This window comes from Anomaloglossus baeobatrachus, chromosome 3 (assembly GCF_048569485.1).
Source record: "Anomaloglossus baeobatrachus isolate aAnoBae1 chromosome 3, aAnoBae1.hap1, whole genome shotgun sequence".
Taxonomy (NCBI): domain Eukaryota; kingdom Metazoa; phylum Chordata; class Amphibia; order Anura; family Aromobatidae; genus Anomaloglossus; species Anomaloglossus baeobatrachus.
Genome location: NC_134355.1, coordinates 464,160,866 through 464,172,286, shown reverse-complemented (window position 1 = coordinate 464,172,286; position 11,421 = coordinate 464,160,866). Strand labels below are relative to the sequence as shown.

The 11,421-nt window shown below is 50.7% G+C and overlaps 2 protein-coding genes across 2 annotated transcripts; one reads left to right on the top strand and one right to left on the bottom strand.

The window, feature by feature from the left end:
- Positions 1–647: 647 nt before the first annotated feature.
- Positions 648–10,563, bottom strand: NCBP2 (nuclear cap binding protein subunit 2). The gene is made up of 4 exons (XM_075338532.1): positions 10,384–10,563; positions 8,162–8,343; positions 1,936–2,074; positions 648–936 (listed from the first exon to the last, which is right to left on the bottom strand). The coding sequence occupies exons 1-4, from the start codon at positions 10,546–10,548 to the stop codon at positions 865–867; spliced, it is 558 nt and encodes a 185-aa protein (XP_075194647.1). The 5' UTR covers positions 10,549–10,563; the 3' UTR covers positions 648–864.
- NCBP2AS2 (NCBP2 antisense 2 (head to head)) lies at positions 10,552–11,186 on the top strand. The gene is made up of 2 exons (XM_075338533.1): positions 10,552–10,624; positions 10,691–11,186. The coding sequence occupies exon 2, from the start codon at positions 10,720–10,722 to the stop codon at positions 11,038–11,040; it is 321 nt and encodes a 106-aa protein (XP_075194648.1). The 5' UTR covers positions 10,552–10,624; positions 10,691–10,719; the 3' UTR covers positions 11,041–11,186.
- Positions 11,187–11,421: the final 235 nt, after the last annotated feature.

Sequence of the window (11,421 nt, the reverse complement as noted above, 5' to 3'; positions counted from 1 at the left end):
AAAAAAAAAAAAAACATGTCAAAAAAAAAAAAGTTCATTTTTACGTAAAAATTAAAAAAAAAAAAAATAAGACTTTCATACGTTTGTCTACACTTAGCCTTAAAGGGCATGTGTCAGTAGACTTTTGCTATTTAATCTGAAAGTAGCATAGCATAGGGCACAAGAGCCTGATTACTGGAATGTATCACTTATTAGGCTGTGCATTATAGTTTTGATTACATTAACAGGAGATCATCACTGCCACAGTATGATTACATCTCACTTGCAGAGGTGACCAGCTAATCTCTGTAAACCCAACCCCCACCTGATTGGCAGCTTGCTGATAATACACAAGTGTACAAAGGAAGCTGCCAATCAGGGGTGTGGGCGAGGTTATACACAGCACAGAAGGCTTAGCTCTGCTACGTCTACATGAGGCATAACTGGTATTCTATAAATATTGCACCAAGCAATCCAGCAAGTGATTCATCGCTGGAATTAGGCTTTTTCTCCCTATGTTATGCTGCTATCAGATTATGTAGCAAACTCTGCTGACTCATTCCCTTTAAGATTAGAGAAAAAGTTTACAAAATGCTGGAACATATTTTCTAGATAAATGATCAAGAACCATCTCAAACTGTGAAATAAAGGATTAACCCAGCCAAATGTAAAATTGTTAAACAGGTTTTTTTTTTTACAGTTTATTCAAAAATGTGAGTAGTAATATACGACCCATATGAGCAGAACAAAAAGGTATAAACAGCAGAAGTAAGCATTATACTGTTGCTTCCTTTACATAACAAAGGCCAACTTAAAACATTCTCCTAGAAATAGCTGGATAAAGACCAAACTTCTGTTGGACGTGAAGGAAAGCTCTTTATTTCCTCAAAATATCTGTACGACTTTCCCATAGCCACCTCTTCCTGCATCATAATCCTCACGATACTCATCTCTGACCTGGTAGGAAAAAAAATATAGATTTTCAGTTTATAACACTGTAATGAAAAAACATAACTATGCATTTCAAGTCAAGGCATTTTTCTGTTTCTAAGAATTAGTTCTGAACTCCCAGACAAGGCTCCTCCACTGGTCCAAGATTACTTTGCAATCATGATGTCCTTAAGGTCACACATAGCGACGACGACATCGCTGCTAAGTCACCATTTTCTGTGACGTAGCAGCGACGTCCCATCGCTGTGTGTGACATCCAGCAACCACCTGGCCCCTGCTGTGAGGTCGCCGGTCGTTGCTGAATGTCCTGCTTCATTTTTTAGTTGTTGCTCTTCCGCTGTGAAGCACACATCGCTGTGTGTGACAGCGAGAGAGTGACGAACTGAAGCGAGCAGGGAGCCGGCGTCTGGCAGCCTGTGGTAAGCTGTAACCACGGTAAACATCGGGTAACCAAGGAGCCCTTTCCTTGGTTACCCGATATTTACCTTAGCGTCCGCCGCTCTCATGCTGCCAGTGCCGGCTCCCTCCTCCCTGCATACGTAGCTGGAGTACACATCGGGTAATTAACCCGATGTGTACTGTGGCTAGGAGTGCAGGGAACAGGGAGCGTGAGAGCGGCGGATGCTAGTAACTAAGGTAAATATCAGGTAACCAAGAGAAGTGCTTTCCTTGGTTACCCGATATTTACCTTAGTTACGCTTCCACGCGTCGCTGCTGGCTGGGGGCTGGTAACTGGTCGCTGGTGAGATCTGCCTGTTTGACAGCTCACCAGCGACCATGTAACGACGCAGCAGTGATCCTGAAATAAGGTCAGATCGCTGGTCGTTATCGCTGCTGCGTTGCTATGTGTGACACCACCTTTAGGACACAACATCACACAAGTAAGTGAGCAGGGACATTGGCCACTCGAGATTAGAGGAGAAACAAATGCAATTTTTTTTCCCTCAACCAATACCATCAAATTCTTAAAACCTTAAAAATACTTTCAAGAACTAGTGATCTCACCTGACCGCCTGACTTCCCCCGTCCATACTGTCTGCCTTCTTTAAATCCGGCATCCCAGTCTGTCCTGATGATTCTGTCATCCAGACGAGTAGCATTAATGAACCTCATGGCGTGCTCCGTATCTGCTCTGGTGTAGTATCTGATCACAGGAGTTAAGGCTTTAACATGTTCAGATTTCCAGAAATGATCACACCTGAACACTAGGCGTGTGTTACCCTCTGCGCTTCAAGTTTGTAAGAAAAGTGCAAAACAAATGGTGGTTGTTGTTACTAAAGCCACCATATATATTAGCTGTAAACTGATCCAGCGTGGCCTAAAAGAGTCTAAGGGCATGTTCACAACACTTCCTCCCCCCCCCATACCAAAATCCAGGGTTGTGGCAGGAAAAATGCTACATACAATTCATGCTTTTTCCATTTGTTTCAAAAACACTGCAAAAGTGCTGAAAGAATTAACATGCTGCAGATTTAAGAAAAATACAAAGAAAAATATCCACAAGTGTGTGCAGGGAATTCTTGAAATCTCATTCACTTTGCTGGTACTGTAAAAGCAGCGTGTTCACAGCAGAACTTGCAGCTTCTTTAGGCTATGTCCGCACGCAGCGTTCTTGGTTTCACCAAAAAAAAAAATGCACCCTCTGACAGACTGACAAAAAAAAAAAAAAAAAAAAAAAAAAAAAAGTGTTTTGGATGCATTTTTGACAGTGCGGTCCCAGGCGATACAGAACAGGGATGTAGCAGAGCTGAAACAGCAGCACCGCAGAGCATGACTGCCTGCTGACAGCAGACACAGCCGCACGATGAGAATGAACTTCTGAGGTCAGTGGCAGGACACAGGCAGTAGTGCGGGCCGCAGCTGTGACGTCAGAGCTTCACCCGACTTCACTGTCATCGCGCTGCTCTGTCTCTATGTGATGTCATGAACTCGGGTGAACCTCTGAAGTCAGTGCCAGGACACAGCCAGGGATCCGCAGCAGTGACGTCAGAGCTTCACCCAAGTTTACTGTCATTGCGCGGCTCGGTCTCTGTGTCACTGCCCGATTTGTGGTCACCGGTGATGGACTCACCTGTGACCGCAAATCACCTGAGTGTGGGCACCACTGATCGCGTGGCTCACTTCAGTCACTCGGGCAACTTGCTGTCACAGGTGGAGAACTCCCACCTGTGGCCACGGGTAACCTGAGTGACGTCATCGCTGCGTGGAGCTCACAGCAAGAGATCATGCTCTATGGCCACTCACTGTCAGCTTCCGATGTAGCAGAGCGGAAAGCATTGTGGGACCTCGTGTGGATTACGTCGGACCGGGAGGGGTATTTGGGGATTAATAAAGTGGGGAAAGAGGGTGGTTGTTTTGTCTTTTATTCCAAATAAAAGGATTTTTGGGGTGTATGCATTTATTTACTTTCAACTTCCAGATTAATCATGGGGGGGCGGTGTCAGGTATAGCATGATTAACCTAGGACTTAGTGGCAGCCATGGGCTGCCATTAACTCCTTATTACTCCAATTGCCACCGCACCAGGGAAATTCAGAAAGAGCCGGGTAAGGTCCTGGGACTGTCGCATCTAATGGATGCAGGAATTCCGGGCAGCTGCTGGCTGATATTTTTAGGCTCGGGGCAGCCTAAAAACGATTAGCATCCCCAGTCTAAGGATACCAGCCCTCAGCTGTGTGGCCTTTATCTTGGCTGGGTATCAATTGGGGGGGGGGGGGGAGGGGGGAGGTACCGCACGTGTTTTTTTTTTTTATAATTTATGTTACTGCACGATATAGACCCGCACACCGGCAGCTGTGATTGGTGCATATTATCTCCCGATCGGCCTGTTCAACCGCCCTCCCCTCCAAATACCTTTAGGTATGTATTAGGGCTGAAAGGGAACTAATCATCAGGATTTTCGTATATAACCTAATATCTAGGGGGGTATTCATAGTTATCCCCTCAGGTTCACTTTTTGCCTTGCAGGACCTGTGTGAGGTCATACCCATGTGACCAGAAGGGGTGGGGCCTCAGCCAACAGAAATGTTGCTTTGTAATATCAGCCTTGTTGGCTGAGGTTTCGCTCCTTCTAGTCACATGGGTATGACCTCACACAGGTCCTGCAAGGAAAAAAGTGAATCGTTTGTATAATACTTATGCCAATTCTAACAGAGGGAGGGAATAATGACTAAGACTAAACCTATATATTAAAGCTGACCACTAAAGGTAAGTAGAGAATGAGCCTGATAGTGCAAGTATAGCACTGGCATTGGGTTATATACGAAAATCCTGATGATTGGTTCCCTTTAATACATAGGTGTGCATGTGTGGCGCCCCTGACCCGGTCAGGCACCACTAAGTACTGCACACATGCTGGGACAGTACTTCCAGGTAATCCTAAGGGCCAGAATGAGGTGTGCACGCACAGACACATAGCAACCAGGTCTCCCACACCTTTAGAGGGGACCCTTGGGTAGTCTCTGGAGGGGGCTAGCTTTCAAATCTTTTCAAGGGGTGGAGCGGAGAGGCTGAGAGCTAAAGTGCAGAGGTTGTCAGGAAAGGAGAGAGAGAACCAGTCTGGTAGTGGAGCGCGGCAGTCGCGAGGTGGACATGCGCGCTCACACTAGTCAGAAACTGTGCGGTGTAGTAACAGTTGGCGGGGGAGAACAGTCACAGAAGTCAGAAAAAAGAGGTGCTCCTGGTGACTAGGCACGTACGGGGAACAGGTCCCTAGAGCATACTCCAATTTAATGACCTGCTAAACCTGCCGGTGAGGGGAACTACAGGTACCTCATCAACCACACAGAGTCCGAGCCTCAGCAGCAATGCAGGGACTCATAAGGAGACAGAGCCTGAAGCCATCTCACCTGGTCCACGCTGCCAGCAAACGGGCCAAACACAGGGGAGAAAAGGCAGTTGCGACTACCTGGATGGACCCCCATGGTACTTCACATCAGGGGGTTATCCGAACACAGAAGTGCTAGGAAGGCGAGTTAACCTCAGACTGGTCAGAAGGAGCCCTGGTTCTTACCTGGTTAATCACAGCATCGCCCGGGTCAGCTCACCATAACACCTGAGTGAGTAAAAAGCAATTGAAAGACTTTTGGACTGAGCCTGAGTTATTTCTGGACCAGCTAACCTACTTACCCGAGTCCCTGGGGCCTGCCTCACTCACGGGAGGCTACATTACCTGGCTGCAGACCCCATCAGCCCCAGACACTCGTAAAACCTGCAGCAGCGGTCATCCACATCCCTGACCGCAAGCCGTGAGTGGCGTCACGACACATTATAAAAACTAACAATACCTGTTGCCAGATTAAAGAAACCCTGTGGCGTCCCTGAAGCTGGAGCGACATCCTTGGGGCGACACACACATGCGCGAAACAGCAAGGTGTCTGCGCAGGTGCTACATTTCGCCCAGCTACGTGGCTAACACCTTCTGAGCCATCCCCATAATATGCAAAATCTCCTGCCTGCCCAAACACCTCCGCTGTTTTGCACATGGGCACTTATAAAATTAGGCTCTGCCCACAGCAGGGCTGAGCAAAGTGCGCCTGCGTGAGCTGGCAATGTCTCTGCGCAGGGCGAGATTTCAGCCGGCTATGTGGATGACACAGGAGTCAAATCATAACAAGAGGTCGGAGAGGAGGGACAGGCGCCGCAGCAAGCACGCCCATCTGACCGGACCGAAAGATTTACATGCTGCTCGAGAGATTTTCAAAAGTAATTTGGGAGATATAAGGGAGAATCAGGGAAATCTGCACCTTTATGGAATACAGCACAGGCACCGCTGAAGGTAGTAGTTTTGGTTTATACATGAAAAATCTGGCGACAAGTTCTCTTTAACCTTTCTCAACGTGGTCAATTTCCATTTTGGCTTTTTTCTCCCCTTCTCCCCAGAGCCATAATGGATTTACTTTTCTGTCCACAGACATATGAGGGCTTTTTTTGCGGGACAAGTTATAGTAAAACTCAATCTCCTTTGAGGCCCAGGCAGGGATTGAAGGGAGCTCCATAATCACAGGCACAAAGGTCTTCAACAGACCCCCAGCTGTTATAGCATCCCACTGGTGGCCCATTATTACAACTCGAGTGCATAGAATAGTGCACCCCCATGCTGACGCATGGTTAATGCCACTGTCGGAGACTGGCATTTAACATGCCGTGAAGGTGTTAACGGGTTCTCTTTATAAGTCACATTTAGGGCTTGTTCATCTGATTGTATTTTTAGTCCGAATGTTGTCTGACAAAACAACGGATTGCACAGGCCAATGTTATTTAACTAGATAGTGAACTTCCGATTTTTTACTCAGACTGTGATCCAAGCAAAAAAAAAAAAAAAAAAAGTTGCAGCGTGCACAATTTGCCTCTGAGAATTAGATAGGACTCAGTCAAGTCTTTGGGTCCATGAACAATAAATAAATAAGACCATACCCAGACAACATCAGCGGTTTGTCCAATTTTCGCAGACTGAGAATGAAAAATGGATCCCACTCTGATCAGAGACAGGAGCATAATTCAACCATTTCTCTCAGAAAAAACACAGTTGGGGGAACTCAGCCTAAGGCTATGTGCCCACGGGACTCTGTATCTGCGGATTTTTCTGCATCAAAATCCGCAGCTTTCCCCCGGAATCCGCACCTTTTCATAGGTGCGGATTTTGTGCGGATTTAATGCGGATTTTGCGTTTTTTTTTAATTCAATTGAATAGGCAAAATCCGCACGAAAATCCGCAACAATAATTGACATGCTGCAGATTTTTCCGTACGAAAATCCGCATGATTTCCGCTGCGGAAAAATCCGCAGCGTGGGCACAGCATTTCCCAAATGCCATAGAAATGGCTGGGGAGTAGCTGTGCTGCAGATTTCTGGAAAATCCGCGGCTTTTCCGCGACAAATCCGCGGCAAAATCCGCGCATTTTCCACAGCGTGGGCACATAGCCTAAGGCTACTTTCACACTTGCGTTGGACGGCTTCCGTAGCACTGCGTTGTGTGACGGATGCAATGGATCGTACAAAACAACGGAAAGCTTTTTTTTTTTTATTTATTTATTTTTATTTTTTTACAGTTTTACCAGCAGCAGACTATTGTGAACGATCAGCTGAGCGCTCTCACATGCCGGTGGGCGGGCGCTCAGCTGAACATTTGGCCACCAAAAAACAAAAAGTTTGTGATTTAAAAAAAAAAAAGTTTCCGTCGCTCAAAAAAACATTACATGCTGCGTTCCTTCTGCCCGACGCAGCGTCAAAATAATGACACTGTCGTCCAGCAGATGCAACGCTGACACTTGCGTTACAGTGCGTCGTCCATACAAGTCTATGGAGAACAGCGCAGTGCGTTAACGGACTGCGCTATTCTCCATAGTGACGGACTCCGCTGAACGCAAGTGTGAAAGTACCCTTAAAGGGAGTCATCCAGGGAAATTTTATAGAAGTCCTCTCTGTTAGGTCATAAGTATAATGACTAGGAGTCTGACACCAGCATCCCCCTGATAAGGTGTTACAAGCACTGGCTCCAAATGTACATACGAAAATATGCTGCAGCTCGGCCCCTATATAAGGGGATAAGGACCAATCGACAACACCTGAGAGCAGCTCCTAATGATGAGGGCAGGCCCCGTCCACAGTACCCAGCAGCGGATACCATATATTGTGCAGTACAGTTCCTATTGATGAGGGCAGGCCCCGTCCACAGTACCCAGCAGCGGACACCATATATTGTGCAGTACAGTTCCTATTGATGAGGGCAGGCCCCGTCCGCAGTACTCAGCAGCGGATACCATATATTGTGCAGTACAGTTCCTATTGATGAGGGCAGGCCCCATCTGCAGTACTCAGCAGCGGACACGACATCTTGTGCAGTACACTTTCAGTCAGTGCAGGTGCTGTTCCCACCCCATCTGCTATTGATGACTTACCCTAAAGGGTGCTTTACACCCTCTGACATCGCTAGCGATCTCAGCGATGTGACACGCCAGATCGCAGATAAGATTTGACGAGATCGCACATGGGTAATTTTTTTTTCTTGTAGCGCCGGTCACATGTGCGATCTCGGCAAATTGTATGTGCGATCTGGCGTGTTACATCGCTAACGAGATTGCTAGCAATGTCGCAGCGTGTAAAGCACCCTTAAGTCTAGCTGATCAGTATCAGGTGCCTGAAAAACCCCTTTAAAATTCTAATAACACTTTTTTTCAGAGTTACAACTTTCAGAACTTCCATAAACTTCAACCTTCTAATTCAAAGGATACTCTACAAAGCAGAACCCGCACGCAGTCTTCTTAACCTTATCGAGGCCCATGACAATTTTCTTCACATCTCCACTTTTACTGAATAATTCATAGATTTGCTCTTCTGTGGTGTAAAATGAGAGATTTCCAACATATAAGGTGCAGCTCAGCTTCAGCAGCTTCTCCTGATCGTCTATGTTACCCTGGGGGGGTAGGGAAAAAAAAAATGTTTCCATTTATTAGGAACCAGATCAATCTGATTTCAGAGGAGACAAGGGTGCCTACATTGTGCTCTGTACAGGAGCCAGGTCTCAGAGGGCGCCCTGCAATAGGAGCCTGGCAGACCTCCCCTGGAGCCAGGTCTCGGAGGGCACCCTGCAATAGGAGCCTGGCAGACCTCCCCTGGCGCCAGGTCTCGGAGGGCACCCTGCAATAGGAGCCTGGCAGACCTCCCCTGGAGCCTGGTCTCAGAGGGCGCCCTGCAATAGGAGCCTGGCAGACCTCCCCTGGAGCCAGGTCTCGGAGGGCATCCTGCAATAGGAGCCTGGCAGACCTCCCCTGGAGCCTGGTCTCAGAGGGCGCCCTGCAATAGGAGCCTGGCAGACCTCCCCTGGAGCCTGGTCTCTGAGGGCACCCTGCAATAGGAGCCTGGCAGACCTCCCCCGGAGCCAGGTCTCTGAGGGCACCCTGCAATAGGAGCCTGGCAGACCTCCCCTGGAGCCAGGTCTCTGAGGGCGCCCTGAAATAGGAGCCTGGCAGACCTCCCCTGGAGCCAGGTCTCTGAGGGCACCCTGCAATAGGAGCCTGGCAGACCTCCCCTGGAGCCAGGTCTCTGAGGGCACCCTGCAATAGGAGCCTGGCAGACCTCCCCTGGAGCCAGGTCTCAGAGGGCACCCTGCAATAGGAGCCTGGCAGACCTCCCCCGGAGCCAGGTCTCGGAGGGCACCCTGCAATAGGAGCCTGGCAGACCTTCCCCGGAGCCAGGTCTCTGAGGGCACCCTGCAATAGGAGCCTGGCAGACCTCCCCTGGAGCCAGGTCTCGGAGGGCACCCTGCAATAGGAGCCTGGCAGACCTTCCCCTGGAGCCAGGTCTCTGAGGGCACCCTGCAATAGGAGGCCTGGCAGACCTCCCCCGGAGCCTGGTCTCTGAGGGCGCCCTGCAATAGGAGGCCTGGCAGACCTCCCCCGGAGCCTGGTCTCTGAGGGCGCCCTGCAATAGGAGCCTGGCAGACCTCCCCCGGAGCCAGGTCTCTGAGGGCACCCTGCAATAGGAGCCTGGCAGACCTCCCATGGAGCCAGGTCTCGGAGGGCGCCCTGCAATAGGAGCCTGGCAGACCTCCCCTGGAGCCAGGTCTCAGAGGGCACCCTGCAATAGGAGCCTGGCAGACCTCCCCTGGAGCCAGGTCTCGGATGGCACCCTGCAATAGGAGCCTGGCAGACCTCCCCTGGAGCCTGGTCTCTGAGGGCACCCTGCAATAGGAGCCTGGCAGACCTCCGCTGGAGCCAGGTCTCAGGGCACCCTGCAATAGGAGCCTGGCAGACCTCCCCTGGAGCCAGGTCTCTGAGGGCACCCTGCAATAGGAGCCTGGCAGACCTCCGCTGGAGCCAGGTCTCAGGGCACCCTGCAATAGGAGCCTGGCAGACCTCCCCTGGAGCCAGGTCTCTGAGGGCACCCTGCAATAGGAGCCTGACAGACCTCCCCTGGAGCCTGGTCTCTGAGGGCACCCTGCAATAGGAGCCTGGCAGACCTCCCCTGGAGCCAGGTCTCTGAGGGCACCCTGCAATAGGAGCCTGGCAGACCTCCCCTGGAGCCAGGTCTCGGAGGGCACCCTGCAATAGGAGCCTGGCAGACCTCCCCTGGAGCCAGGTCTCTGAGGGCACCCTGCAATAGGAGCCTGGCAGACCTCCCCTGGAGCCAGGTCTCGGAGGGCACCCTGCAATAGGAGCCTGGCAGACCTCCCCTGGAGCCAGGTCTCGGAGGGCACCCTGCAATAGGAGCCTGGCAGACCTCCCCTGGAGCCTGGTCTCTGAGGGCACCCTGCAATAGGAGCCTGGCAGACCTCCCCTGGAGCCAGGTCTCTGAGGGCACCCTGCAATAGGAGCCTGGCAGACCTCCCCTGGAGCCAGGTCTCTGAGGGCACCCTGCAATATGATACAAGGGGTCAGGCACTAGGGCCGCGGGGACTGGGCACACGCGCCATTGTGCAGCGCTATGGCGGACACCAGGGGCAGTAATCAATCACCTTAAAGTGCTGGTCCCGGTACCTGCTCAGCTCCACGTACGAATCGCTCCTCAAGGCGCTCAACATAGCTGCAGCACCAGAGCACCACACAGCACGACAGCCGTTAAGCAACACTAGTTTAACGACACTCATGAACCAATAAGAAAAGACGCCGGAAAGAAGCATTTCCGGGTCACAAGCGGAAGTACCCCGCCATCTTTGATGAGGGCGCACAGCTGACTGCATGCTGGTACGGATATAGGTAAGTCGGGCGCTGTTATGGCGGCTGTGGGCTGAATACGGAGTAACCAGCGCTCTCTGTTCTCAGGCAGTGTGGGCGGACACGTCCCGGCAGAGATGGTGCTCAGGAGGCTGCTGTTCTCCTTACTGAATAATCCTCAGCTGATCGAGAAACTCTCCGAGTCCCGGCCCATCCGCAGAGCTGCGCAGATCACCGCATTCGCCATCACAAAGGCGCAGCTGACCGGCAAAGATGCCGCACGGCGCATGCTCCGCTCCCCCACGGTCCAGCAGCTGAAGCAGGAAGTGTCCGCTTCTCCCCCGGACCTGGGGGAAATGGGGCGCAAGATGGGGAGGATCCGAGAAACGTTCGTGAAAGAGCTGAAGACCGGCATGGCGGAAGTAAAGGGGCAAATGAAGAAACCGGACGGCAAGTGAGGCCGGGCAGAGCCTGGTGGCAGGTCCCCGCGCCGATATCACCAGTGACTGGTGCCCTCTAGCGGCCACGCAGCGAGTCACAGCCTCCAGGGAGATGTCACTGGAATTGTACAGAAAAGAAAAATAAAGTGTTCTCCTCCATTTTCTATATTGGCTGCTGTTTGATCCTAGAGGATGCAATGTCATTGTGCCGGGTGGTGTCCAGTATAAGTGTGAGGAGCCTCGGTGCAAGCCCGAGTCACCGGGAAATAGGACTTGTCATCTCAGAATGAAGTCATTGCGATAGTTGCTCCTTATTTCTCATGCGTTGCTGGAGCTGCTTCACTATTGCCATTTTCCAGTACATATTTATTAGTTTCCTTCTTTTTGCGCCTTGGGGGA

Bases quoted from the DNA above. Each gene is read 5' to 3' on its own strand.
- NCBP2 (XM_075338532.1), bottom strand. From the start codon at position 10,548: ATGCTTCTTTCCGGCGTCTTTTCTTATTGGTTCATGAGTGTCGTTAAA. The intron at 8,344-10,383 runs GTGATTGATTAC...CTACCCCCCCAG, and splicing joins ACCGGGACCAGCACTTTAAG to GGTAACATAGACGATCAGGA. The intron at 2,075-8,161 runs GTATCCTTTGAA...TCCTGTGATCAG, and splicing joins TGCGGGTTCTGCTTTGTAGA to ATACTACACCAGAGCAGATA.
- NCBP2AS2 (XM_075338533.1), top strand. From the start codon at position 10,720: ATGGTGCTCAGGAGGCTGCTGTTCTCCTTACTGAATAATCCTCAGCTG.